This window comes from Guillardia theta, assembly GCF_000315625.1.
Source record: "Guillardia theta CCMP2712 unplaced genomic scaffold GUITHscaffold_255, whole genome shotgun sequence".
NCBI lineage: Eukaryota > Cryptophyceae > Pyrenomonadales > Geminigeraceae > Guillardia > Guillardia theta.
This window is the reverse complement of record NW_005434421.1, coordinates 18,463-45,602: the sequence shown is the minus strand read 5'-3', so window position 1 is coordinate 45,602 and position 27,140 is coordinate 18,463. Positions and strand designations below refer to the sequence as shown.

General features: G+C 52.3%; 9 protein-coding genes across 9 annotated transcripts; 5 read left to right on the top strand and 4 right to left on the bottom strand.

Annotated features, from left to right (window-relative positions):
• Nucleotides 1-245: 245 nt before the first annotated feature.
• Nucleotides 246-3,276, bottom strand: GUITHDRAFT_82635 (hypothetical protein; the record flags this gene model as incomplete). Its single annotated transcript, XM_005818962.1, has 5 exons — nucleotides 246-917; nucleotides 1,133-1,630; nucleotides 1,684-2,196; nucleotides 2,248-2,469; nucleotides 2,518-3,276. The coding sequence occupies 5 exons, from the start codon at nucleotides 3,274-3,276 to the stop codon at nucleotides 246-248; spliced, it is 2,664 nt and encodes an 887-aa protein (XP_005819019.1).
• A 4,542-nt stretch (nucleotides 3,277-7,818) lies between these two features.
• On the top strand, nucleotides 7,819-11,269 carry GUITHDRAFT_121805 (hypothetical protein; the record flags this gene model as incomplete). The annotated part of the gene is made up of 19 exons (XM_005818961.1): nucleotides 7,819-8,020; nucleotides 8,069-8,104; nucleotides 8,158-8,186; nucleotides 8,234-8,311; nucleotides 8,422-8,465; nucleotides 8,508-8,623; nucleotides 8,671-8,729; nucleotides 8,784-8,908; nucleotides 8,955-9,035; nucleotides 9,090-9,166; nucleotides 9,499-9,659; nucleotides 9,704-9,763; nucleotides 9,853-9,904; nucleotides 9,957-10,027; nucleotides 10,076-10,125; nucleotides 10,350-10,381; nucleotides 10,590-10,652; nucleotides 10,819-11,106; nucleotides 11,205-11,269. 19 exons carry the CDS (start codon nucleotides 7,819-7,821, stop codon nucleotides 11,267-11,269), a joined length of 1,689 nt encoding a protein of 562 aa, XP_005819018.1.
• A 1,393-nt stretch (nucleotides 11,270-12,662) lies between these two features.
• GUITHDRAFT_121804 (hypothetical protein) lies at nucleotides 12,663-13,614 on the bottom strand (the record flags this gene model as incomplete). Its single annotated transcript, XM_005818960.1, has 5 exons — nucleotides 12,663-12,724; nucleotides 12,815-12,904; nucleotides 13,232-13,319; nucleotides 13,367-13,442; nucleotides 13,493-13,614. 5 exons carry the CDS (start codon nucleotides 13,612-13,614, stop codon nucleotides 12,663-12,665), a joined length of 438 nt encoding a protein of 145 aa, XP_005819017.1.
• Nucleotides 13,615-14,251: 637 nt separating this feature from the next.
• GUITHDRAFT_121803 (hypothetical protein) lies at nucleotides 14,252-16,715 on the bottom strand (the record flags this gene model as incomplete). Its single annotated transcript, XM_005818959.1, has 17 exons — nucleotides 14,252-14,310; nucleotides 14,372-14,468; nucleotides 14,664-14,747; nucleotides 14,873-14,943; nucleotides 14,988-15,094; nucleotides 15,157-15,281; nucleotides 15,334-15,433; nucleotides 15,653-15,750; nucleotides 15,798-15,850; nucleotides 15,904-16,001; nucleotides 16,051-16,108; nucleotides 16,158-16,229; nucleotides 16,276-16,320; nucleotides 16,366-16,406; nucleotides 16,457-16,497; nucleotides 16,543-16,612; nucleotides 16,657-16,715. 17 exons carry the CDS (start codon nucleotides 16,713-16,715, stop codon nucleotides 14,252-14,254), a joined length of 1,278 nt encoding a protein of 425 aa, XP_005819016.1.
• Nucleotides 16,716-17,467: 752 nt separating this feature from the next.
• Nucleotides 17,468-17,893, top strand: GUITHDRAFT_121802 (hypothetical protein; the record flags this gene model as incomplete). Its single annotated transcript, XM_005818958.1, has 1 exon — nucleotides 17,468-17,893. The coding sequence occupies one exon, from the start codon at nucleotides 17,468-17,470 to the stop codon at nucleotides 17,891-17,893; it is 426 nt and encodes a 141-aa protein (XP_005819015.1).
• An 815-nt stretch (nucleotides 17,894-18,708) lies between these two features.
• Nucleotides 18,709-19,562, top strand: GUITHDRAFT_121801 (hypothetical protein; the record flags this gene model as incomplete). Its single annotated transcript, XM_005818957.1, has 7 exons — nucleotides 18,709-18,723; nucleotides 18,889-18,977; nucleotides 19,025-19,121; nucleotides 19,168-19,257; nucleotides 19,303-19,385; nucleotides 19,428-19,464; nucleotides 19,506-19,562. 7 exons carry the CDS (start codon nucleotides 18,709-18,711, stop codon nucleotides 19,560-19,562), a joined length of 468 nt encoding a protein of 155 aa, XP_005819014.1.
• A 376-nt stretch (nucleotides 19,563-19,938) lies between these two features.
• GUITHDRAFT_121800 (hypothetical protein) lies at nucleotides 19,939-21,463 on the bottom strand (the record flags this gene model as incomplete). The annotated part of the gene is made up of 5 exons (XM_005818956.1): nucleotides 19,939-20,060; nucleotides 20,118-20,199; nucleotides 20,264-20,325; nucleotides 20,532-21,297; nucleotides 21,347-21,463. The coding sequence occupies 5 exons, from the start codon at nucleotides 21,461-21,463 to the stop codon at nucleotides 19,939-19,941; spliced, it is 1,149 nt and encodes a 382-aa protein (XP_005819013.1).
• An 880-nt stretch (nucleotides 21,464-22,343) lies between these two features.
• Nucleotides 22,344-24,122, top strand: GUITHDRAFT_166775 (hypothetical protein). The gene is made up of 11 exons (XM_005818955.1): nucleotides 22,344-22,384; nucleotides 22,859-22,897; nucleotides 22,983-23,091; nucleotides 23,140-23,213; nucleotides 23,263-23,320; nucleotides 23,366-23,449; nucleotides 23,497-23,600; nucleotides 23,644-23,697; nucleotides 23,747-23,807; nucleotides 23,858-23,949; nucleotides 24,016-24,122. Exons 1-11 carry the CDS (start codon nucleotides 22,367-22,369, stop codon nucleotides 24,046-24,048), a joined length of 726 nt encoding a protein of 241 aa, XP_005819012.1. The 5' UTR covers nucleotides 22,344-22,366; the 3' UTR covers nucleotides 24,049-24,122.
• A 704-nt stretch (nucleotides 24,123-24,826) lies between these two features.
• Nucleotides 24,827-26,754, top strand: GUITHDRAFT_148901 (hypothetical protein; the record flags this gene model as incomplete). The annotated part of the gene is made up of 12 exons (XM_005818954.1): nucleotides 24,827-24,901; nucleotides 25,198-25,298; nucleotides 25,445-25,550; nucleotides 25,607-25,660; nucleotides 25,710-25,758; nucleotides 25,814-25,854; nucleotides 25,902-25,979; nucleotides 26,079-26,106; nucleotides 26,272-26,315; nucleotides 26,361-26,397; nucleotides 26,617-26,662; nucleotides 26,709-26,754. 12 exons carry the CDS (start codon nucleotides 24,827-24,829, stop codon nucleotides 26,752-26,754), a joined length of 705 nt encoding a protein of 234 aa, XP_005819011.1.
• Between the last annotated feature and the right edge of the window lie 386 nt (nucleotides 26,755-27,140).

Sequence of the window (27,140 nt, the reverse complement as noted above, 5' to 3'; positions counted from 1 at the left end):
GGCATCACTGTCATGGGACGGACCGCTAATCAGTCACGTGAGAGAGGAACGAGCAACGTGACGAGGCCCAGAGGATGCGATGAACTTCGGAAGGTGCGTCTGTGCGCTAAACCAGTTCAGAAGCCTCGTGCAGGTCAGTCACTGTGAGTGTTAGTGGACAACAGAAGAGGGGAACTCAATGTCAACTTGCAAGTCTTAGATTTATTGTAAATATCAACAGAGAGAAGCGCAGACAACTCTCCTGGTTAAACTTTGTAATGAGGATCGTTAGGGTTGTCCTGCAGTCCAGCCTTCTGCTTCCACATGTGCATGTCGGGCTTGTTGAAGGGGAAGAGATCATACTTGAGGATGGTGCGGATGGTGATGATCTTGAAGATGTCCTGAATGAACCACCAGATGATACAGTAGATCCAAATCCACAGTGGCATCAACTTGTACGTCCCTCGCGCAAGTCCCATCACAGGCAGCCCGTCGAGACTTCCCTCAGGCCAGTAGGAGGCGAGGAAGGTAGAGATAGTAAGGGAGACAACCACGGCGACCATAAGGGGCTTGCCGGGGGTGTGGGAGAAGAAGGGAGCCTCCTGTGTGCGGCAAGAGAAGAGCGTCAAGAAGTCCGAGAGAGAAACCTTGAGGTAGATCATGCAGATGATCTTGCCGTACTCCATGGGAGGGATGCCCATGGACGCGAAGACGCCGTTAGGATTGTTCGAGTCCAAAGCGCAGAAGAGGAGGAGGAGGGAGGACCCGCATGCAACCGCTGCGAGGACGATGGCAACCACGAAGAGTCTGGTAAGGTTCCACTGCTCGGGGACGGTGCTGGGGTTCACCGCGTCATATCCGATAGAGATGAGTGCGCCGTCGTTGAGCAGGGTGATAAGCATGAGCATGAGCACGGGCAGCTGGAAGAAGGCCGGCCACTCCATGCACTCACGTTCGCCGTTGATCTTTCACAGATGGGGAGGAGGATGTCGCAGCCAGCCGGGAACTGCTCTGGATACGAGAACAGCGGAGTGATGTCGCTGATGTTCAGTCTCGTCTTGACCGACGTCAGGTTCTCGTAGCCCGTCGGGCAGTAGGTGTTCTTCCTCGGAAGGTTCATGTAGGTGTTGCCGTACTTAACCGTGTTCTCCACAAAGCCGTTCGCACGGTAGTAGTGAAGAGGAGGGAACGCAAAGACAGCGATGAAGAAGAAGGTGAGGAGCTGAAGGGTGGCCGCGATACGATATGAGATGAAGTTCTTGAGACGGGTGAAGATCTCTCGGCTGATGACAATGCCGTCCACGACCACGCTCAGTCCCTCTCCCGTCAGCACAATGTCTGCCGCTGCTCTTGCCGCATCTGTAGCGCCCTGCACAGCAATCCCAACGTCCGCGCGCTTCAAGGCTGGCGCGTCGTTCACTCCGTCTCCCGTCATCCCGACCCTGAAGCCAGCCTTCCTCAGAGTCTCCACGATGAGGTACTTGTGCTCCGGAAACACTGAGGCAAAGCCGTCCGCGGGACAGATCTTGGTGCCGTACTGCTCAACAAGATCGTCGGGTACTGACCCTCCCTCTCCGAGCACTGGAAGACCATCTGAACCGAAGATGTCCTGACCCATTCCGAGCACGCGTGCAGTCTCCTTCGCGATCACCTGCACACACATGTCACCATCCCCCCCTGATCCTTCCTCCTCCTCGCTCTCACCAGGTGATCTCCAGTGATCATCTTCACGTACACTCCAAATTCATGGCATTTCTCGATGGTGTGCTTAGTGTCGGGGCGAGGGGGATCCAGGAAGGTCAAGATCCCAAGCATCCTCCACTTCCCATCCTCGTCGTCCATCCTCGCCAACGCCAGGGATCGGATGCCTCGGGTTCCGAGCTCGTGCACCTTGGCGTCTACAAGAGGCTTGATCTCATCCTTGTTGTGGCACATGTTGAGGATCACGTGCGGGGCTCCTTTGGTGATACGGAAAATCTTTCCGTCAGGGCCTTGAAGCTTCCCCTCAGTCCTCTTGAGACGAGGATCAAACGGCTGAAAGTCCAGCTGGGTGTAGGCGTCGCACTTGGACAGATCCTGCCCTGACGTCTTCAGCACCATCGTGTCCAGCGCATCACGAGGAGGCTCCTTCCACTTCGCCGCAAGCGCCGCCTGGAATAGCACCGACTCGTACGTCTCCCCGGGGCTGTACGTCGGACAGTCCTCTTGGATCACCATCTACCATAGCACCGTCAGCCACTCGCACTCGCAACCTCGCACAAAGCTCACCTTGTTCAGCGTCAGCGTTCCGGTCTTGTCCGAGCAGAGCATGTCCATGCCCGCCATCTCCTCGATCGATCCAAGACGAGTCACGATGGCACCGCGAGCCGACAACTGCCTCGAGCCAAGAGCGAGAGTGGTGGTGGTCACGATCTCAATCGCCAGGGGGATGGAAGCAACCAGAACCACCACGGCAAAGCTCAGCGACTCTTTGACAATCTCACTATCTGCCTTCTTGTGTGCTTCGACGCGTTCTTTGTTGGCTCTCCTTCCCTCGACAATGAGGTAGATAAGCGCAATGATACAGAGCGTCAGGGAGAGCACCACAAGAATCAACATGATCCTCATGAGCAAGATCTGAAGGCTTCCACCATCATTGCCAACAGACTGAAGCATCTGAGCAGTCTTGCCGAAGAAAGTGTTCTGTCCTGTAGTCTCGACTGTACCTTCAGTCTCTCCCCTAACAACGTTGGAGCCGAGCTTGCAGACATCTCCACGACGGAACTTCACAGGGAGAGACTCCCCCGTCATCGCAGACTGATCAACCTCAATCATACCTTCGTTCACGTAGCAATCAGCGGGAACGGCAGAGCCAGCAGCGAGAAGAACGAGGTCGCCGGGGACGAGGAGGGTTGCATCGATGTCTTGCCACTGACCGTCACGTTTGCAAGTGGCACGGGGCTTCAGTGAAGCCTTGAGCGCTGCAACAGCGTCACCAGCCTTGGTGGTCTCGTAGAAGGAGATGCCAGCGTTGGTAAACTGGATAATAAGAAGGATCGCCATATCGGCATAATTTCCAATAATGAGCTCAATAAGGGAAGCAATCCAGAGCATGATGGGCATGGGCCCTGTCAGGAGGCGAAGAAAGATGAGCCACTTGGGAGTGACTTTCTCAACGAGTTCGTTCTTGCCCCACTTCTTGAGCAGTTCTTCAGCTTCATGGGAAGTCAAGCCATCCTTGGGAGCGGGGGTGAACTCCACTTTGTTCTCCTTCTCATCATCTTCGTCCACAACCTCTTGAGACTTCTTTCTCTGCATTTCAACAGAAATGCGCTGAACTTCGAGGGAAACCCTCTTGGCTGCAGATGCAACCTGTTCTTCTGCAACAGAACCCATCTCCAAGTCATGGCTTCTCTTCTTCTCTCCCGATGGACGAGAGTCACGAGATCTTCTGCCCGCATCCAGCGATCTGCGGGAAAACTCGAGCGATTTTCGAGCAAGCTGGAAGACTCCAGGCTCCTCTTCCTTGAAGACGCCGCCAGTGTTGATGAACGGCATGTTTTATACCTTTGGAGGGGGTTTAGCTCTGCAAAAGGAGGCCGCGAAGGCAGCACCTTCCTACGAGATGTAGATCCTCTGTCAGCCAAGCTGATCGCAGGAGGTTTTCTTGGATGCAAACGATTTTGTCAAGGGGAGGGGAGACTGGAAGGGGAGGATCCAGGAGGATGGGAATGAGAGGAATGAGGGAGGGAGGATGGTATAGGAACGGAGTGGGAGAGAGAGAGAGAGAGCAAGGAGAGGAGAGGGATCGGAGGGAGTGGAAAAGGAGGTTGTAGAGGGGCTATGGGGGTCGGGGTGAGGGTGGAATCTGATAGTTCTGGTGGTGGGGTGGTGAAACTCACATGGTGGGTGGTTTAATATGGTGGGTGGGGGCTCAGAGCAGACAGGTTCACTTCTTTGACAGACAGGGTGGTATTCAAAATTTGGGGTGTGCTGTAGAAGGGGGGGGTTGGAAGGTTAATTCCTTCAAAGAGGCTGCAAGAAAAATCAGCTCGTGCAATAGGAAAAGAGGGGTAGGCTCGAAGGAGTCATCCTGGACTGACCAGCAGCGTCCTCGAGAATTGTTGCCTCTGGGTACTCGCGGATTATGAAGGGTGGTGACCAAGGGGGTACTTCTTCTGCAGGGTGATCAGATATGTTTGGACTAGAGGGTAGTGTAGAGGCCCTTCGTCCTGGTGGGTGGGGAGAGTCGGAGGGTGGGTTATCGTTGGGGGAAAGGGGTCTTCAGCGGCGTAGGGGGTCCGCTGGTCACTCAGAGTTGTTTTTGGCCTCCAATTTGTAGATCAGGGTGCTGTCTGAAATAAAAGCCGATATTTGAAATTTTGTGATTTTGGAATTTTCAATATTCATATGGTAAATTTGAAATTGCAACACAAGAAGCCTGCCACCGGAAAATGTCCCGGATGAGGAGCCATTACCTTCTGACCCTACACCTTCACCCAATATATGGTCATTCAGACTTTCTACCCTACCACCACCCACCCATACCCCTTCCTGACCACCCCACAATCCATCATGTTATTGCCTTGATAAGGAGTGTTGTCCGAAGGGGTGGTCACAAAGGGGGTGGGTGTGAATGGTTGCCAACAGTCCATTTTTAGGAGGAAAAAGATGGGGGGGTGATATGAAAGAAGAGTGTCCGTGAGGTAGGGTGGTATTCCCCGGTCTTTTGGCTCATGATTATTGACTGGTAGGGTAGGTCCGAGACGAGATCAATCAACCAGGCGAGGGGTATAGGATCTTTTCCAAGGGGGGTAGGGGTCAGACAAATGTAGGGTTAAGGAAAATCAGGGTAGGGTCATGCGTAATTTTTTGGGGAGCTGGCGTGCTGGTAGGGTCGCAAAAGGTAGGTGGGTCATGTTGGTCAAGGGGATAGGGGTAGACTATGTTGAAGTCAGGGTAGTCATTCCACAGTTTTTTTCGAGTGGGCTGCATAGTAAACCAGACCGAAATGACTGGAGGGTATCGTTGTTGTGGCTGTCTGCGGTAAATTGCGGGTGGGGTCATACACTACCAGTGTCATATTAGAAGGGGGTAGGGGTAAAAAGAGGGAAAGGGTGGGTAGGTAATTTTCATCCTTGGACATAGGTGGGTGGTTGACGATGCATAAGGTAGGGTGGTCCAGCAATTTCATGGGGACCTGATGCATGTCTGGACGTAGGCATGCAATGTTTTTTAGGGTGAAAAGACTCTTTTTCGACATGCTATTTACCCACCCCAGACGGCACTGCTGACAGGTAAGCGGAGGGACTGAAATGAGGGGTAGCCTGAGATAGAGAGATAGGGGTACATGTTGACGGAAACACGACTTGGTGGGGGGTGGTGAAACAGGTTTACACCCCATCAAATGACTACAAAATGACCACTCACAGACCGGTGTTTCCTCGTTCGTAAAAGGGTAGGGTGGGAGGGGGAGATGTGGTGATGTATGAGTGAACATGGAATTGTTCTTCGAAAGGAACATTATCATCACCCATCATTCCTAGGGTAGTCTTCATTTGAAAGAAGGGGTGGTTTACCTCGCTCGTGCAGGGTGTGCCAGAAGATAGGGGGACTGAAAGCCTGGGGGTAGGGGTCATTCGATCGGTTCAGAACGTACCGCCCCCAAGTAATAAAGATTGCAAGGGGGTGTATCATCGAATCCCAGGGGTTCAAGTATGGAAAGAGAGGGGTGGTCTCTTGGCAGCCAGTGACATCCCGAGCCCCCAGGGCGCAGCTGGGCAATTATTCGATTGAGGCCTCAAGTAAGATAAGGAGGGCCCCTCAGTGGGTGTTGTCCGCACATCCTGATTGGATGCTACCTTGCAACCTTTGCAAGTTGCCAGATCGGACTTTGTTGGACGGTGTCCGAACTTGAATCCGAGTGGTCACCTGTAAGTTCGCCGGGCAGCCTCGGATACGGTTCGGGCCGCCCACGGTAAAAGTTCCGAGTCACTAACACGGCGGTACCCGGGCCCGGCGCTGTGACCGTACAGTCACCGTACCGTACCGTCCGAGACCGTACCGTACGGTCGGACTCTCGGACAGTGGCACTGCCAGACGCGGCCGGGCGGCCGGGCCGCGCCCCGGCGGCCCGGGCGGCGTCGGGAGTCACCGTCCGAGTAGGGCTTGACTGGCACCGGGCACTGCGGCAAGTTATCTGCACTGCGCCGGGCAACCGTTGAACTGGCAAACTTGAAGACTGTGAGTCCACTGATCGGAACTTAGACTTTGCGCGCGGCTTTCACTGAGTCAGTCGGCCCCGTGACTGACTCAAGGGCCGGCGGGCCGCACTGCCGCCGCTGAGTGACTCGGTCACCCGGTGACCCAAAGGCCGGGCCCGGGGCTCGCCGGAAGCCAATCACCGGAGAGCGGACTCGGCCTGAGTACAGCACCTTGTAAGGGCAAGGCACAGGCTCAGCCTGGCAGGGCCGCGCCCGGCGAGCCCGACCGGCGTGACGGTCGGACTCCGAGGCTCAGTGGGAGCCGGGACTGGCAGGCCCGGGCCGGGAAGCTCAGTCCCGGACTCGCAGGCTCCCGGGAAGCGTGGAAGGGCCCGGGGGGCCGGGACTCAGTCCGCCGAAGGCGCCCGGCGGGCGTGTCACAGTGTGCCGGCTTCCGAGTTCCGAACTCGGAACGGAAGTTGCCACCGCCCGGTCACCGGCAGCACTGCCACGTGACGGTGTCGCGGCCCGGCCGCCCGGCCGTGATCGGCCCGTGATCGGCCCGTGATCGGCGGCGCCGCCCGTGCAAACGGGCCGCCGTCCGGCCCAGGCCCCGGCCCCCGCCGCCCCAATGATGACCGATGGCATCGGACACTCAGTGTGCAGCGAGTCACGGCCCGGGCCCCGGGCGACCAGAGTTTGATCTATAATTTCAAATTTCATCAGAGGATTTGGCACAGAACTGAAGTTCCTGGGGAATCGGGACTGGGGGAAGGACCCTTGCCTAGCCATAGCAGGAAATTATAAAAATTGAATGTCTGCTCACTACTAAGATTCCTCCAAGGGTGGGTGTTTCAAGAGAAAAGTACGGGTAGTGAAAGATAAACCCACCGTCAATTGAAAATGGACCCCTACCCCTCCATTATTCTTCCCCTGGGGGAAGACACCGTCGATCCTTTTATAACCCCTGTTTTTATTACGAATATGGGGATCTGTGAAGCAAGCTTGGCGCGAGTTAGAAGATGAGAGTACCCCTACCCCCTATTTTTGCTCCCCAAAGGCACCCCACCCCCTTTTCTGACATTACCCCTGTATCTTGCATAGTGTCCCCCGCTAGAATGAGCGATTCCGAGTAGCAAATGAATCGAAAGCAGGAGAAGCGAGGGGGAGAGGAGAGAGGAGGCGAGAGATGTGGAACGTGAAAGCTGATAGGGACATGCACATCTTATGGCCGGTTGAGGATCCAAGGATACTTTGTCATGATTGGGTAGTGGGATGAATTTATGTGGAGGACTTGGGGAAAAGAAATGAATTTCTGTAAAATTCGCCGCTTGAACCAATCTCTCGGTTCTGAAGATGACATTCATATGAAATTGATCTACTCGATGCAAGAATGATGTCCTTTGCGCGTATGCTCAGCTGTTGTGCTGTGCTTGTTGTCTGATAGCCCAGGTTGAGATAGTTATGACAAAGATTGTTCTGTGCTGGCAAAATAATGGAATCTTGCACCTCAATGTGAAGAATTGACATCTGTTCTGCACCAAGTCCTTGAGGTTTACATAAAAGCGGCTCCTGTACAACCTTCTACAGCAGCGCCATATGGTGAAAGTACACATGCGCGTGCTCTGATTGACGATTGGACCCAGCTTGCAAGACCATGAGCGACCGTGAGCGCGAGACGAGCGTGGAGCTTGGAGAATGTCCTCCAGCAGATCTGGTGAGATGCCATGGCGATCGTACATTCGACTTCTCCTCCGACCTCATGAAGGTGAACCTGACGTTCTCCAAGGCACCGGCGTCGCTGGAGGTGGAATCTATGAGCATCGACGGGAACGCGATGATGAGCAGGGGTCATGATGGTCTCCTTCCCTTCTGCAGTCACCGACACTCAACATGCTGCGTACCAGACGAGGAAGACCCTCCACCACCTTACTACTCCTTCGGTTCTCCAGCTTGACTCCAGCTCCTCTCGGTGCTGACTCTGTGTGCCCGACAGAACCGTTCGGGGTGGAAGACACATCGCATGTGCTCCTGCAACGTATTGCTGCTGTTGTCTGCTCATGATTTCACAGGAAGAGGAACGCAAGATCGTTTTGCGGCCTTTCCTCGGATGCTCGAACACGCCTCTGCAAGTTTTGGAAGTGTCGCAGGTCTTGCCATGTGCCTTCATACTCGTCTATCCTGCCCTCCTCCTCTCCTTTCGCGTCCCTCCCTCCCGCTTCCCCTTCCTTCCGTGCAATCTCACTGACAAATCGTAAAGGGAACAACCCTCAAGTCGGTAACGGAAGCCTTCAACCAAATGCTGTACGCAGTTGGTAATGTTGATTTTGTTTGACACGTGGATAGTTCTCGAGCAAACCCCAACGCATCGATTGGGGATGTAGATACCTTCACGAAGCTGGGAACCTCTCACAGAGGCAAACTTGTTCTCTCCGATACGTTCTGCGGATGGGAAGGAAGAGGTTCGAGCAGCAAGAGAGAAAGCAGTGAATGGCTGAGGCATGTGCAGGATTGGACCCCGACTGTTACGGGAAGTATGTGGTCAGAGGAAGGCTTGCATGCATGGAGGTGTGTTGCAAATCACAACGATGATGATGCGAGATGTAATCTGAATGAGATCAGATGAACATGAAGTGGAAGGATCAAGGATGGGGTCTTCTCAAGGGCCGTTGCCGGGTCACACTGACAGACAAGCATGGGGTGGTGAAGGAGGAAGAAGACGATGTGTTTGGTTTGTGCCAACATAGGTGAACGAGTGATGCCGGACCTGCAAGTCGTGAAAGTGATCTCCAGATCGACTGAGAGGAGGAAAGCGTTTGACTGCTTCTCGGGAATCGTTCAGAAGGCGCAAAGAGGAGATGTGCTGAACGTGTGGTGAGGGTGGATAGAGAGAGAGGAAATGCTGTCCCTGAAATTGTGTGCATGCAGGTTGACAAGAGGAGGGAGTCGAGGGTCCCGTCTGCACATAGATTCTTTCATGCTGCGTTTCACTTACTTTCCCACTGGTAAGCATTCATTACTGTTGCACAGCGGTCAATACGTGTGTACGTGCTACAGGATTTGAATCGTGTTATGGAGAAAATTTCGATGTCTAGATCGTGCATTGATGAATAACATTTGTGTCTTGCCATATGGGATGCCATGAATGATATGTATCTTGACTGTTGTTTCCTTTGTTGTGCGCTGACTGCACTTGATCTCCTGTACCACCAGACCGAGGACTGATCATCGTTTATCACCGCGATCCGATCCTCTGCTCGTCTTCAAAGCAGTCTAGAGTAGCAGGTGAAGGAGGCACGCGGACGAGGACAAGGAAGTGTGATGATGAGGCTTGCAGCCCTCATGCAGGATACTTCCATCACTCCTGCCGAGAGGCAAAAGAGAATCTCCGACATTATGAAAGAGAAGTACTCGTCCAAAGATGACGAGCGATGGGATCGAGAGATCGGAGTTGTCACCAACGACAGTGAGTTCTCTGATATGCTGCAGTGGGCCAAGGTGAATGATCCTTGCATCCTCGCTTTTCCTCACTCACCAGGCAGGTTTACGAGCAAAGAGTGTCTTCGACCTCGTTTCCGATTGCGATCTTCGGAGATGTCCCGGTGACTATTGCTCGTCTCCAATGTGTTTGTTTTCCACCTGCTTGCTGCTGCTACTGGTGTGCTGGTTTGCATCTGATTGTTTGGTGAAGATCTCGCTAGCTCAAGTCGTGAAGGAATCCGAGTTGTTTGCTTCCAACCGAGGTAAGTGAGGAGGAAGAAGAGGAGGAGAACTGATATTTCCGATGCTCCACAGACAGAAGTGCGAGAGAGATAGTGATGAATGGGTTGTCAACCATTGCACAAGGTCTTCGTAATAGCGCTGAGGTCTGAGGGCATTGAATTCCACATGATGATATTGACTGTACTCTTCAGCTTGTTCGAGACTTCTCCACTGATTTCACAAGATTTTCGACTAGCGAGGGGTGAGTATTGGTCAAAGGTTTCGACGTTGGTGATGACATTTGTGGGCCGCAGGGATTATCAAGACTTAACATGTTCGAGAAACTTTTCTCACTGTTGTTTTCATTGACATCTCCCCAGCATTAGATTGGTGGCGAGCTCTAATTTGTGAAACAGACATGAAAAGGTGCAACTAGTGACTGCAGATGTGCTGGCAAGTGAAAAATCTAATGGGTTCTGTTTACAGCTTCTTCAAGAGAATTTTGATTTTGGTTTTCCGTAAGTCAAGTCTGACGATGGCATCGATGATGATGATGATGATGACGAGGAGGAGGAGGAGAAGAAGAGGGGAGATAATGGTATTGGTGGAGGTGATGAAAGAGCAGGGGGAGGATGAGGAGGAGGATCAGGTGGGGAGAGTATGGATGTGTTGAAGTTGACTATTACCATCGTGACTTACTATGAGAGCGCTGATTTATTTGTAAAGTGCTTGCGATTGCCGCTGGTTTCTTGACATGGATGATCATACCAATCATCGACATCGTCAACCGTAACCAGGTAGATGAGAATTATAAGAATGACTGAGACAAAGAAGATTGCTGCTGCTGCTCTTCCTCCTGCTCCTGCTCCTGCTCCTGCTCCTGCTCCTGCTCCTGCTCCTGCTCCTGACGATGATGGTCGTCGTCGTCGTCATCAAGATGATGATCACGATGCAGCTACTGTTGCTGCTGTTGTTGTTGTTGTTGTTGTTGTTGTTGATGATGATGATGATGATGATGTTGATGACGACGACGACGACGACGATGACGATGACGATGACGATGATAATCTCAGGTTAGAGACACATGGAAAGTTGGAGATTGCAATGTCCTCCATCAAACATGCTCCGTCAGGTGTGCAGAAGGTAATGAAGAAGGCACTAGGAATCTGGAGCATGAATGAAGATTCAGACGTTGAGAGCGAGAAGAGGCTAGGAGAGGACGAGGCGAGGGGAGTGAGGACGAGTGAGGGAGCGAGATAGAAGGGTCATGATAGAGGAGGAGGACAACAGGTTGATGAGAAGAGTTGAAAGCTCTCTGACACTGAACCCTCACGCCTTCAGGTTGTGCTTGTCCGGCTCAAAGTCTTTTGGACTCAGGCTACATTTTGACGAACAACTGCAGGTAAAGAACAGTTGTATGAACGCCTCGCTTCTCCTTCTTCCTTATCTTCCTGCCTCCTGCCTCCTGCCTCCTGCCTCCTGCCTCCTGCCTTCTGCCTCCTGCCTCCTGCCTCCTGCCCCTGCCCTCTCTATGGCCTCTTACCTCGGTCACTTTTTATCTTTCCCTCCTGCTTCTTCGTCCTCCTCCCTTCTCGTGCTTCTCTCAGTTTTCGGCAGATTCATCTCACCAAGTCACGGCGTTCGCTCTCCTCCTCTTCCTCATCCTCCTGGTTCCGCTGTCTCGACAGCCCTGAGGACGCAGCCCGGCACATGGAGCGACAGCCCTCAATGTGAAGGTGCGAGGAGGAGGAAGAGGATGAAGCGGAGGGGAGGAAAAGGTATTGATATGTGCGCAGAGATCTATGATATTCGCTACACGCTCTCGCCTCCTGGCACTGACTCATCTTTTGCCAAGCTTTCTACGATAAGGTCTTTTTACCTCCTCGTCGTCCTCCTTCCCGTCCTAGTCGCAGTCTCTTCGTCCTTCTTCCCGTCCTAGTCGCAGTCTCTGCGTCCTCCCTCCGTCCTACGTATTCTTCACGTGTTCCCGTCGACCCACTCTCTTCCGCTTCTCCATCCTCACAAATTTACAGCTTCGACGTCAATTGTCAACTGTTTCAGAGCCAAGAAACTGCTAGTGATGTATGAACAATCGTCATAATGTCTCTTCTCACACCCTTCTTCTCTCCTCTCCTCTCCTCTCCTCTCCTCTCCTCTCCTCTCCTCTCCTCTCCTCTCCTCTCCTCTCCTCTCCTCTCCTCTCCTCTCCTCTCCTCTCCTCTCCTCTCCTCTCTCCTCCTCCTCTCCTCTCCTCTCCTCTCCTCTCCTCTCTCCTCCTCCTCTCCTCTCCTCTCCTCTCCTCTCCTCGCCTATTGTCCACCTCCCTTGTGTCTTATTGTCCTCTGCAAGGTTCTTAGCTTATCTTTCCTTTCAGCCGCTTTTGTCAGACACATGTAGAAACGTAGGAATTCGCTGCTTCCAGAAGGTCAAATATCCTCCTCTCACTTCTTCCCTCGGTCCTCCTCCCCCTACCTGCTTCAATTTCTTCCTCCTCCTCCATCCCCCCTCCTTCCAAGGTGTCCTCTACGCTCACTCACTTCCTCAGAGCAACCTCGCTTCTCCTCTTTGTGCGTCGGATCAGCTCTCAGAGGTTGGCGGCAATGTCACATGCTGGTTCAATCCATCCAATCCCTCCCAGGTAGTCTCCTCCCTCCTCCCTCCTCCTCCTCCTCCTACTCCTCCTCCTCCTCCTACTCCTACTCCTCCTCCTCCTCCTCCTCCTCCTCCTCCTCCTCCTCATCCTACTCCTACTCCTCCTCCTCCTCATGATTTGTTTATTCCTCCTATCCTCTCTCTCCTCTAGTTGTCTGGCCTCAGCTTGGCTCCATCCTGCTCCTCTGCCTGCTTTGCTTTGTTCTTGTCTTCCTCAACGTTCAGCCTCCTCCACCCTCGTCTAGTTACGTATCATGTCTTCCTCCTCTGCTGCCTGCTGCATCCTCTCATTGTCTCACTTTCCTTCAGATTTCCATCGAAGGCTCTCGAGCGGTTCAGTCTGACGTCATTGCGCTGGTCCTCCTTGGCTTCGTTGTCCTTCCACTCGCCTGCTGCTGTCGCGTAATGAGGAGGAGGCGGACATGACGGAGCGGAGAGGAAGAACAGGGAAGGGACAGCGAGGGGGATGGTGACAAGTGTGACGACGAGATGGATTTCTTCGGATTGTTTTGGACTTTTTTGTACATTTTTGTGTTATCTCGATACAAGCTCCAGGAAAATAGAAGATTGGGAAATTTGTGAATGTCGGAATGCAAACAAATATGTGACACATGAGTATCAACAACGTCGTCGTCGTCGTGGTCGCCGTCGTCGTCGTCAGCATCATCACAAGATGATTGCAGGAACTTCTTCATGCAGATCCAGAATTCTGAAACCTTGATCTGTGAAAACCTCTTTCCTCTCATGCATCAAGACGATTCGGCTAAAACCAAATCCCTGAGAGCTTGGCATGGAGAAGTTTCGCTGCGACGAGGACAAGTCAAAGGGATCACATCACAGGGAGCAATCACCTCGTTAGATTCCTTCCACTCCTCCGCCTCCGCCTCCTCATCTTGTCTGGTCACAGGAGTTTGCTGTATGTTCAGCCTGGTCATTCAATTAGCTCGTTTCCTCTGGTCCATCTTGCTCTAACTCACTTTGATATCGTGTCGTACAAGGACTGGATGAGGGAGGAGTCCTCGGTCTGTTCTTGAACCGCTTTGCTAGCTCCGCTCCTCTCCTCTCCCTTCACATAGTCTTGGCGTTGGAAAGGCTGCATGCTGCTGATCACTCGAATCTCTCGCTTCGATCTTCCATGCTCGCGCAACCAAACCCGACAATGCATGAGCGGAGACAAACACGGACTCGCGGTCGTCTTGTTCACATACAAGTGAGAGGCGCGACAGGGATGGGTCACGTCCTCCATATCCTCTTGATGCCGTTTGCTCGACGAGGATTGTGAAGCTCCTGCACATATTTGATGAGTGCTTAAAGGGCGAGCAAAGGAGAGATGCGTTCACAGCTCTCTACGTTGCTGTTGTCCTCAACCTCGTCTACTCATTGCATCGCTCCCTGCTCTAGCTCACATTTCTCTCTCTTTCCCGCCATTCTCACGTTTCCCTTCCGTCATTTTCTTCAGCACTCTACCACCCGCTGTCTTGGTCACCCTCCGTCAAGAGTAAACCATGGTACAAATTTACCACCCCCTACCCCTCCTTACGATGGTACATTTCATTCCCTTGTTCAAGTATTTTGACGAGTTTGACGAGAGGGGGGGAGGAGGGGAGGGGAGGAAGACGTGGCGTTGAAGGTACTTCATCAGCCGGACAGCTGGACATGTGGACACGAGGATAGACAAGCCTTACTTGATGAAGGATATCGACGACACTCTTATCTCGACCTTTGCTTTATCACCTTCACATCTTATTCCATCTATTCTTGGCACTTACGTTCCGAATGTATGCTATGGAATTGTCTGCAATGAGAGGCAAGGGAGTAAGGAACGCAACATGAACTTGGTGTCAAGACACGTTTACCGACGAGATCAAGACCTCTGTCGATGTCTTCTAGGTGCCTCTCAATCTGCGATTCGAACGCGCTTCCCATGACCGCCTCCATGTCCATGTGATTCACCTGAGCTGATTCAACTGCCATGGAACCACCAAGTGATCCCCCCAATCCCTCCTCCCCCACATTCCTCCCTCCCTCCCTCCTCTCTCCCTCCTCTCTCCCTCCCTTTCCCCTCCCTCCTCCCTCCCTCCCTCCTTCTTCCCCTTCACCTCTCTCGCTCCCTCGCTCCTCATTCGTCTCCAAGCTCCTTTCACTCACCTCAGACAGGATCTTCCGGAGCTTGTGGAGGATCTTGGTCTTGGAGTCTTCAGCTCTCGAGCATAGTCCGCTCCCTTCCCTTGCCTTCAACAGTCTCCCTCAGACGGGATGAAGAGCGCAAAGGAGCACAACAGGAAGGCGGGAAGGAGAGGAGGGAGGAGGGAGGAGGGAGGAGGGAGGAGGGAGGACGGTTACAGGAAGGGAGGTACCTTGTCATCGGCACCCAGCTGATGCGATCTTCGAGAGCTTGTGATCAGAAGTCGTTTTAGATTGGCAGAATCTGCCAGCTATGAGTCCAGCAGGCATCACTGACAAGATCCTCACTCTCTCCCTCCGGGATGTACTCCAACACCGTCCGTTCTTCTCGGTCCACTGCTGACACGTCTGCCCCGTGCCGCAGCAGGGCAGCAACGCACTCGATCTGACAGGCACTGACCACAGCCGTGAGCAAACAAGAAGAGGGGACGGGGAGGAGGAGATGGTGGAGGAGGACCTGGCAGCGAGCATCAGCGGCGTGGAGAGCATGTCGTGGGTCTTGGCATCCAGATTTGCTGCAGCGTTGGCAAGGAGGCGGACGATGGCGGAATGACCGTTGAGCGCTGCCTTGTGGACAGGAGTCTGCAGCACTTGTCATATTCCAGCTGGGCTAGAGCTGGGAAGGTTATAGTACAAAGCCGGAGTGATCGGAGACGTCGGCTGCTGCCTTCATGCCTAGCAGCAGTTCGCATGCTGAGACCCTTCCTCTGCCGGCCGCGTAGTAGAGAGCGGTCCTGTGCAAGGGGATGAGCAGAAGTAAGATGATGGCAGCTGGGAGGGACGTGGAGGAAGAGGAGGGAGCGTGATGAGGAAGAAGGATAGAGAAAGAAGAGCACGGAGAAGGATGTCTCTTGTCATCATGCGATGTGAGGCAGGACGTGAGCAGGGCGGAAAGAGGAAGCGGGAAGGAAGGGCAGTAGGATGGCAGACAGGGGAGGGCAGGACAAGTCAACCTCCCTAGGATATCAGACTGGTTGGCGCGGGCAACGCGATCTTTGATGTTGTCAAGACATCGATTGATCGCCTCCAGGTCCCCGGCCTCAGCTGCAGCCTAGCATGATGACGTGTCACTTTTCAGACCAGCACAGAAAGGAGCACCAGGAGGGGATAGTTCTGTCTCCAGTCGTGAGGGTTCGAGCTGAAAGGAGATGCTGGAGTTACGAGTCAAGCCTCTGGCTCATGTTCAAAAATTCCGTCCTGTTACATTCTTTTGTCACTGCCTTGAACATGGCGCCGATCTCATCCATCCTTTTGATCTGCTGCTGCTCCCTCTCGATCCTGAACTGCTCCGGTTTCTTTGATCTGATAATTCGTATCAATATCCTTGCAATAAACCGTCAAGCACACGCACGCTTTCAACCTGTCGATACGTGTTTGAGCTTTCAAAGTTATGTCCATTGACTCAACATCTGTTGTATCCAACTATCATCGTTTGCTCAACACGTTCGGCAGACTTACTTTCCCCATCCCCTTGTTGGAAGCTTCGAACAAACTCATTCTTGCATTCAGCAAACCCTGGATTGTCTACCACTGAGACAACGAGTGAGCAATGAAAGCGGCATCGGGCAGTGCTGACCATGGATTTCTTGCTTTTTTTCTGTTGAGAAATATGAAAATCCAACTACGGAGCATTCAGAATCAGACGAGACGAGGAAGCTGATGTCACATGCTTCGGTGGCAAACTCGTTTTGGACGGACTCCAAGAATCTTTCGACATGTCACAACCTCAAGAAGACAGGAGGAGGGGGCAGGATGACCGTTTAAAGTGTGTGAACTTGCTCATGCTGATCTCCTTCACCTTGATCACCATCATCATCATCTTTCTGCACTTCATCACCCCTACCTCGCTCTGAGCTTCAAACCTGCAATGAAACCTGATGATTCTGCTGCCATCCGGGTCCAGTAGGTCACGGCTGCTGCACTAGTGAGGAATGCACAAGTCGCGACCTCGTCGCACCTCTCCGAGGCTGTCCTGGAGATGGTGGGCAGCCGTTCCAAACTCACATCCACCGACATGTCTTCGGCTATCAACACTGTTACCTGCGCTTGAGAGGCTGGCAACGGGCTGTGATTAGGGAGATGACTCCGATCCTTCGATTGTGATTCACACTCGTAGTTCTTCTCCTCCCCTGCTCTCTACCGTCTCCTTTACCTCAAGCTGCTTCACACACGTATGGCTGTGCTGTCCTGCTTTGCTTGTTGCTTTGCTGTGGCGTTCCTTTCCCTAGCGTCATTGCTCTCTACTTTGGTTTTACTCATTTCTTCACGTTCTCAATCGTTCCAATCATCTTTATGATAGGTGAGAAATGTGTCTTGTGTGCCTGGCCAACAAGCAGTTGACTCTGTATGTGTTCCCCCCTTCCCCTCCCTCACCTTGGTGTGGCATCTATCCTTCCTATATCTCCCCTTATTTCTTTTCAACTGACCTCCTCCTCCATCCTTTCTATCTCTCCCCTCCCTCCTCCTCCTCCTCCTCCTCTTTCATCGTTCTTCTCCTGATGCCGCACACAGCATAGGAACTCGGACATCTCACGGTTCCAAAAACAAGTTTGAAAACTGTTTGCATTCGGATCCTACAAGTTTTGAAATTCTCCTGGGATTCCATGAAACTAGGCCAAACCAGCAAAGTTCAAAATATTCTGAAATTATCTCTCCAAAATATTTACGTTCTTTTCAAATAGAATTCTGTATAATTCATTTTATTTAAAATTTCATCCGACTGCTTCGACCTCCTAGCAGTTTCCCGCCATCTGCCATACGGCATCATGATGGCGAACAACAAGGAGGCCCAAGAGCATGGGCCGGACAAGAGCGGGAGCCCACCGCGGCGAAGCAAGGAAGTGAAGTCAACAGCCAAGTCGATGCCAAATGGCTCAAACGCAGGAGGCTTTCATCCGAGGAGCACGGTAGTTTTGCCATCGACCAGAAGAGCCTGGCAAGGGAATTGTTCTTCGATATCTTCTTGTCCGATCGCGGCTGCAGCTATCGCGGAAAAGGAACTTGTGCGAAATGCATGGTGCCCGTTGACCCGTGTACACCCGCAAATGCCGACATCACTCATGTGCGTGAGGTGCATGGACGACATGGGCGTAGAGAAGGACGAGGATGGCGAGGCGACAGTCGACTACTGCGGGGAGCGAGTTTGCCTGCTTATAGAGCCCGCAGGAGAAGTGGGAGAGGTGCCAGGACAATGAACAGGAGCGAGTCAAGAGGGCGACGGAGGGGAGGGTTGACAGTGAGGCTGCCTGAGAACTGAGCATGGCCCCTGTTGTAGGGAGAGACCTTGATTTCAAGTGACTCAAGGTCATTTTCATTCCCCGCGGCAACGTCATCGAGTATGCTAACAAAGACCGGCGTTCGGACTGGGGAACTTCCGAAACGCTTTCAGCATTTGTTGAAAATTTTGATTTAATTCATGTGCTCTTTTCTGGACTGCAACTGCCAGTAATGAATCCGCCGCAAATAGAATTGATGGAAAGAGAGCGAGATTTCATCGGTATCTGACAACTAAGGCCCTCCGATGAAGAAAATCGAATAAATCAAATTAAGTTTTCCTCGGACAAGCCTCCGAAAGCCACAGTGATCGACCTTGTGGTCAATGTTCCATTTGATTCTTTGAGGCTTGCCTTCCACTCCGAGGCAGCCATGGTGTTCACGATCGTGGCACTGTCAGTGTTCACGGTTCAACGGTTCCAGCAACTCAGTCAAGTTAGCCTGGGCCGCCCCGCCGGCGCCGCCGGCCCACCGTCGCCGGGTCACCGTGCACTGCAATGATCACAGGCGGGACTCCGCTGGGATGCACTGACACTGGACCGTGACTCGGACCGTCCCGGCGGACTCCTGAGGGCCGCGGCCCAGCCTCAGGGGATCCGAGCCTCAGCGTTGATCTGACCCGGCGCCGGGGCGGGCCGGGCCCGTCCAGGGGCCGGGCCACACGGTATCGGATCGGAAGAGTCCAAGCCTGAGTGCATTGACAGGAGACAGGTTAGCCAAGAGTTCAGGATGCAGAATGCAGCAGAATGAGGTGCGAACAGATGGAGGAAAGGAGGAGGGAGAGGGAGATGAAGAGGGAGAGGAAGGAGTGGTAACGACGACTGACAGGCAGCTACTTGTACAGCTATCTTCTCTTCTCCTTGACAGGAGGGTGAGTGAGAGGTGTTGTGGCTTTTTCCTTCATGACTGCCAATAGGTCCTCACTCTTGATCTCTGCTTGTTTGTTCTCGTGTCATGGGGAAGGTATATGATGGGGCAGAATGCCATTCTCAACGTCCTATTCCGGTTCAGTCCGTGGGTTCTGTGCATAGCGATCTGAAGGCCCTCTCAAGGTGCGCGGATGTGCTTCTTGCTGCATTCTTGTGGAGCATGCTGGGAGCGCATGTAGCGTTGATGGGAAGCACAGACCCTGAGAAGAAGGAAGCTCTGGTACTGATCAGATGACCTCCATGCACCTCTCTGATACCACCCCCAGCTTGCGACAGGGCTGAAAGGACCGTCGGTCTATGCCGTCCCCACCTCTGCAGCCATCAGCTTCGTCGTGTGCTTGCTTTGCTCTGCGCTGGTGAGTTGCATGCCTTTCCCTCCTACCGCCTCTCACCCCCAGCAGAACTTGGGGGCGCTCGAGATCTTCATCATCGAGCTTTGCGTCATCTTGGCCGTGTTCCGGTACCTCTGGCGGGGAGGAGCTGGGTATGATCTCCTGCTGAGGGTCGAGCGACTGACCGATGCCAGGCCGAGTAATCAACTCATCTACGGGGATCCGACGGAGGTGAGGAGAAGATTCCATTGCTCTTTTTGATGTTGGGACAGGGAGTTCCCTGTGGCTTCTGCGGGCAGGTAGGATGTAACGGGGCATGCTGTGTGTGAAAATTCGATGTGAGGTTGCTTTACATTTACCTTTACCTGTAACATGTTTATACCCTACACGTCCCTTCCTCCCCATCCTCTTCCTCCTCTCCTCTCATTCTCTCCATCTTCTCTCCCGATCCTCTGCTGCCGTCGTGCTGCAACTTCGGTTGCTCTTCACCAGACGCTCCAGCCGTAAACGACGACCCCAAGGATTAGGCTGAGGAAAGACGCAGGACGTCAGAGAAGGGAGAAAGAGGATTGGTAAGGACGTGTAGGTGTAGAATGAAAGTGAGGAGGGTAGGGACTGTGGGACAGGAGGATCGAAACTAGAGGTTACAAATCTCAAACTGAGCGAACCCAGCAAAAGTTGGTGCCATCTGCGTAAATCAAGACGTCACCTGATAACGATGGAGACGGAGGCGTAGAGGTAGCCGTAGTAGCCAGTCTTTCCGAGGTTGCGAAGATCTGTAGGGGTGAAGTCTACAAGCTTGGAGATCTCAGCTGCAAAAGTGCTCGCTTCGCAACTATCAGTTCTGCAATCCCTCCTCCTCCTCCTCCTCCTCCTCCTCCTACCTGTGCTCAGGCTTCCCAGCAACCCTGTGTTGATCCCGCTGCATGCTGCCAGAACGGCTGGGTTGAGCTCCGTAGGACTGTCCTGTGAACCGAGGAGTAAGATCTTAGGGAAGGAAGAGAGAGAGGAGATAGCAAGGAGGAGATACAGTAATAATGGCAGCGATGAGGCTCCTGAAGAGGGAGGCTATCATGTTAGCAATGAAAGTTCCTGTTTAGATGTCATTGTGCTTTCATCGCATCGGAAGGGAGTAGATGTCATTGTGCTTTCATCGCATCAGCAGGGGGTAGATGTCATTGTGCTTTCATCGCATCAGCAGGGAATAGATGTCATTGTGCTTTCATCGCATCAGCAGGGAATACATGTCATTGAGCTCTCATCGCATCAGCAGGGAATAGATGTCATTAAGGAATTACCAAGAGGAAAGAAGGGCGCATTGTTCCCGCTGAATCGGATCCTCTTGTTGTAGAGCTTCCCAAGTTGCCATCGTGCCAGGGCACCAATAGGAGAAAGAGTGACAGCAGCCCAGTAGCCTTTGCCCTCCTCTTTCTCAACAGCCCATCCAGTGATGCTTGCAGCAAGGCTTAGGACAAGGAGGAAGGAGACAATGATGGTCCACGTTCTTCTGCTCTGAGACAGGCTGGCGATCTCAGGAAGGTCGTGGTGAGGTGATGGTCTACTCGCATTCTGACTCCAAGATCGGCTGCTCCCTATCTCTCGATGCTTTTCTGCCAGACGAGTTCCCCCGACATAGAGAGCAACGAGCCTGGCGTTATGCACCCCGATCGAGTAGCTTGCCATGATGGAGTGAAGGCCCAGCACGAACCCGGCAAGACCCACACAGAATTGAGAGCCTGAAAGGACGAGAATCGAGACCATCTGGTGGTTCCAAGACGCGTACGTCGTGATGCAGCCACAGAACCCAGTTTGTAGCCCGACCTGCAACTGGGGCCCATACTCAACGAAGTTGGCTATCAAAGGAACTTCGTCTGCTATCTCCGTCGAGAGCCCGATGACCAGACCCACCAGCCAACTTCCCATCACGTTGGCCGGCCAATCAAGAAAGAGAGCGCCGGAAGGAGACGTAATGTTGAGGTAGTCGAAGAACAGCACGTCGAGGTAGATCCTGCTGAGTGTCCCAAGCATCCCCCACCAGGAGATGTGGATCCCCTCTATCACCGCCTGCTCACACGCTTCTCACACGCCGGCAGCGCAGCTCCCTTCCTCTTACCTCGATCAGCGCGGAAGGAGCAGAGCATCGCAACGCTCCGTCGGCCTCTCCGTGCGCCGGCGCTTCCGATGCAGCAAGTCCATGCGGCGGGATGTGCACATCGGGTGATGCTTCCATGAAGCCGTTGTGGTGGAGAGATGAAGCAAGGAATGTGAGAAGAGAGCGAGGAGAGAAAGGCTGGATGGAGGGCAGGGAGTGGCAGGGAAGGATGGGACCAGGAGGTGCAGGGGAGGAAGGGGAGGAGGCTGGGTGAAGCGGAGGTCTGCTGTTTAATGCCTGATTCCCTTCGTCGCATTTGAAGATCCAAGCAAACGAATCATGTGGATGCTAACCAGACCTGAGGGCGCGTGAGAAAAGAAGGCAAATGCGAGGCAGCCGAGTTTTAGATCTGACTAAAGTTACCAGTCAAAATCTTGAAACCTCATGAGTGGGAGAGTAGTGGAAGAGAGATTTTACAGCACACAAAGACAGCGCTACCAATCATATCATGACTATGCAAAGAAGGGTATGATGAGCGCGCGAGCGAGTGAGCAAACTAGAAACTAAGAGTCTAGCACGAACGAGGGTGACCCAACGAGTCAAAAAGTGGTGGAGAGAAGGGCGGCCATGAAGCGTTGAGGAGGAAAGCAAATGTGAACGTGATAGAACATACGGTACATGTGGAATTTCTGGGCAAAGGCAGGAGCAGGAGAATGACGAGGAGAAGCCTCAGGGCGGAGGGAGGAAGCCGTGAATAGGGTGGTAGTCGGGGGCTGCTGTTGGAGAGTAGGAGAACGAGGAAGAGAGAGGAGGAGATAATCTCAAGAATGGAGCAGAGGGAGAGGAAAGATGGATGCTAGGGAAGCAAGAGCACACAAGAAAAGCTCTCGCGCTCCTCCTGCGTCTTTATCGCCTCCACCCCTGCCGCATCCCTGGCACGTCCTCCATGGCGATGGTCAAACTGCGGTCAAACACTGCGTTACAAACCGTTATTTACACGTTGGATCCTAGAAACGGCCTGGCTTCCAGAAAACCTCATCCATGATGGCAGCGGCGAAGGTAAGGGCAATGGGTGGATTGGGAGGAGAAGAAGGAGGGGAGGGTGAGAGACTGTAGAAAAGCTGAACAGAACGTGATGGAGAGGAGAGGAGTGCTTGGGGTGAAGGAGAGGAGTAGCACTAGCAGAGGAGAGCAAGACGGCAAGAGTAAGGTTTAGGTAAGGGTAAGTTTAGTGGAGAGGAAGGAATATTGTCAAAAGCGATTGACAGACAGCAGCAACTGACAAGATTAGGAAAGAAAGGATGCTATCATTATAACAGTAGTAGCGGGATGTGATATTGACAGTTAAAGAGAATTGTGGCGAGAAGAGGAATGACGAACGAAAGAACAGGAGGTTGTGATTGATGCAAGGTGGATGGGCGAGGCGAAAATTGAGGAGAAAGGACAGGAATATGTCGCATAGTTTTTTTCATGGCCATTCACCATACAGCGTCCTCCTGTTTCGACTGACCTTGAACTAAATTTTTCCCATAGATGAAGGTCTTGTTTGTATGTGTATGCTTCTTGGCCCAGGTCAGTAGATTCCATCCTTGGGTGAAATACAGTTTTTCTCCCCACCTTCCCCTCTTAGACTGTTGGTAACTTTGTTGTTCTCCAGTCTCTCGCTCAAAACCTGGAGCTTCCGAGGCTTCCATACGAGTACGACGGTCTTGAGCCTCATGTGGACGAGGAGACGATGCGGGTACATCATCTAGGTCACCATGCAGGTTGGAAGGTTCCCTCCTCGCTGTGACATTGACTTCCTGTCACTGTAGCATACTTGGCGACTGTGAACAATGTGCTTTCGATGCTTAGATCCAATGAAACTACAAAACCGCTGGCCAAGATGGTTAGTACGTTGATAGCCAAAGTCCTGCAAATGTGTGACGCTGTGGTAGGGGATCGATAAGCTACTGCAGAACTTAGATCAAGTACCGACTGAACATGTCACTCCATGTGAGAAGTCCCCGCTCCAAATTTCGATTGACACGATTCGGCCAGTGAGAAATGGAGGTGGGGGTTTTGTGAATCATTTCCTATTTTGGAAGTGCATGTCTCCCAATGGGACCCGATTCGAGATGGATGGTAATTAAGAAAATGACATGTTGGAGCCTGCCCGACTTGGATTTCAGATGTCTTTGGAAAAGCTGTCACTGCGCAGTTTGGAAGTATTCAGGCGCTTCTTCAAGAGTTTCGCGAAAAAGCGACGAAGCTTTTCGGATCTGGGTGGACATGGGTAAAGCTGCTCATCTTCTTTTCTCTTCTGAGTCAAGAGCTAGCTGGTGTTGGAGCACTCTACGAAGAGGTTGTACATCACGACTACTCCTAACCAGGCAAAGCCTGCTTCGGTGGTTGAGAATGCTGTTCTGAATTTTAGACCAGGACACTCCAGCCATGCAGGTTGGTCACATTCCAATCTTAGGCTTGGATCTTTGGGAGCATGGTGAGTTTTGCGAGCTTTTCTTCAAGGACGAGGCTTGACGATTCAATCAGCATATTACTTGAAGCACCAGAACAAGAGGGCTGAGTACATCAGCAGCTTCTTTAATGTTATCGACTGGAAGGCGACTGCAGCACGATATGAGGTGATAACCGCATGCTCGACTCTTGAAGTGTCAATGCGAGCCTCGCCTGATGCGTTTGATTTGTAGGAGGCTCTCAAGCAGCCCAAAACAGAGCTCTAAATGATCTGAATCTTGAATAAACAGAGCTCTAACTTAGTAATGATCTGAAACGTGAATAAAACAGAGCTCTAATGATCTGAAACATGAATAAACAGAGCTCTAAATGATCTGAAACATGAATAAAACAGAGCTCTAAATGATCTGAAACATGAATAAAACAGAGCTCTAACTTAGTAATGATCTGAATCTTGAATACTTGAATAAAACAGAGCTGTAATGATCTGAAACATGAATAAACAGAGCTCTAAATGATCTGAAACATGAATAAACAGAGCTATAAATGATCTGAAACATGAATAAACAGAGCTGTAATGATCTGAAACATGAATAAACAGAGCTGTAATGATCTGAAACATGAATGAATCGGTGGGCCGGGCCAGTTTGAACTTCGGCGAGTTCATAGACTTAGTCTCGGCCCTCATTCAGCACTTAAAGTTTCGAATGTTTGGAACTTTGAAAGTTTGCTAAAGGTCACATCTGGTAGGTGCTCTACCCCTGTCCCCAAATTGCATAGGGGGACAGGGGTAGAGCAAACTTTCGATGAAGACTCAGGACGGGTAGGGGTCAGTAAGAAAGTAACGATAGGGGTAGGGTGGTGGTACACTTCCTCGGCAAAGTGGCGAGGAAAAGGGGGTAGGTCTTCAACAATGGCGATTTGTTGTCTACTAGTAGGGGGTGTGATGACTGTAAGTTAAAGGGTAGGGGGTCCACAAAATTGCCTTTCGCTAGGTGGGTAGTCCAAGTGGTACAAGAAGATGCAGGTAAGCCGGGAAACATCATGGATGGTGGATGGGACGAGGGCGAGGGCAATGGCGATAAGGACGATGTGGACGATGAGTTCATTCACTCCAGGGTAAATGACGACAGGAAGAAAAAAGCCACTCATGTAGAACAAAGAAGTGTCGCAAGGGATTTATCATTCAGACTGGAGCGTTCGGAGGTAGCGTCTCCAAGAAGGAGTAAGATTGCCAGGAGAGTAGATCATGTGGTGATGGATCGAAGTGAAGAAAACGATCAAGAGTCAGAATGAGACTAGATGATGTGATGATGATGATGAGGGATTATTCAAAGAAAATGGTGACAAGATTAGGAAACAATTGTATAAGGAGGAGAGAGTGAAAATCGGCGAGGGTTTACGGCATCAAACAGGCACGAGTGAGGAAGATGAGGATTGGGATTCTTGAGAATAAACCATTTCATAAAGAAAAGCGATTGCATTTTGATGGTTGCAAGGACTGCGGAGTTTTCAGGTGAAGGAGAAGTGACATTGAAAGGACGTAGTAGACGTAGCAAGTGTGCTATTACACCGGAGAATCTTCCCAGGATGTGAGAGGAAATTCTCCTCACTCACCTGGTCGGTGTTGTAGTTTCGAACCTGATGACTTGATCTTTGCAGGCTTCGGAACCCCAACAAGAACAAGAGCAGTGAGTGTTCCTTGCGTTTCTTTCTTGTGATCCTGAAAGTCTTCGACAACAGGAGCGGTATTCCGGGGATGCCGCAGGTGAGCTGTTCGATGAATGGCATGAACGCTTCTAGTGGCTGATGTGATCTGAGTAGCTCGACATGAAGATGCCAGAAATGCCGAAGTTTGAGATGCCGCGCATGCCATGGGTGAGGCAGGCTTCAGCCAAGGAGGAAACAATTGACGAACTGCTGTCAGGACACAGAAAACAAGGGGGAGGACGCGGGAGCAGCGGCAACAAGCCCTGGTCCTCCAGCAATTGTCATTGCGTAGGTGTCAAGCTCACGCAAGGGTGAATGCAGGCCTGGAGCTCCCCAAATTTGAGATGCCCAAGATGCCGTGGGTGAGGCTCGCGAGCGTGAAGAGAGGATGATGATGTCAAGATGGCAGGATGCACCAGCAGAGGAGAATCAGGATCAAGGTGCCTCTACTTGCATCCTCATGCTCCAGCAGCCTGCTGACTCGCTGGTCAGGCGGACTGAACATGCCCAAGTTTGAGATGCCGAAGATGCCTTGGGTTCAACTCTCCTTCCTCCTTCCGCTCCTCTGACCCACTTGTCTGCACAGGATGCGCAACCGGAGGGTGATCAACAAGGTGACGATGCCGGATTTATGATGATGATGATGATGATGAGGAGGAGGAGGAGGAGGAGGAGGAGGAGGAGGAGGAGGAGGAGGAGGAGGAAGAGGAGAGGAGAGGTTGAAGGAGGAGAGATGGAAATGGGAAAGGCAGGAGACTGAAATTCACGTCGTTCCCTAGGTGGTTTGCAGATGCCCAAGATCGAGATGCCGAAGATGCCTTGGGTTTGCCTCTCCTCGCCTGCTTTTCTCCCCTCATCTCTCATGTAGGATACACAGCAGCAGCCGGAGGAGGGACAGGCCGAAGGTGAATAGTGGAGCGGGAGCGGGAGCAGGAGCAGGAGCAGGAGCAGGAGCAGGAGCAGGAGCAGGAGCAGGCAAAACGGGAGGAGGAGCAGGCGAAACGGGAGTAGGAGCAGAATTAGGAAGAGGAGCAGAAACAGGAGCAGTAGGAGCAGGAGCAGGAGCAGGAGCAGGAGCAGGAGCAGGAGCAGGAGGACAAGCTGCGAGATGATGACGGTTGCAGGAGGATTTGCCATGCCCAAGTTTGAGATGCCCAGCTGGATCCCAGGGTATGGTCACGTCCCCTTGATCCTCTCGTGCTCATGGCCATGGCAGCGCGGCACAGGGCGAGCAGCCCAAGGAGGGAGAGGCAGCTGCTTGAGCTGTCAGCCTTGTACCAGTCGATCTTCCCGCATGATACCCTGCAAGCTAATTGCTGGACTCTCCGTAATAAACGCACAGAAAGGAGGAGGAGGTGGTGGTGGTGGAGGTGAAGGAGGGGATTTTGGTCGTGTTGATGAAGACGAGAATATTTCTTTATCGTCTGCTAGCAGGCAAGATGTTGACATTCTTGAGGAGAATGTACCGACCAAAAGTGTTTTTGCGAGCGAACATCCATGGCAGCTGCGAGAAGAGTAAGAGTTGAGAATAAGAAGGGAGAGGAGGGAGGGAGTGGAAGAGAGAAGGAGAGTCAGGGAATGGAGAAAGTGAAGCACATAAAAAGTCTTGAAAGGGAATCGCGATGAAGCGACATCGAGGAAAGGCTCT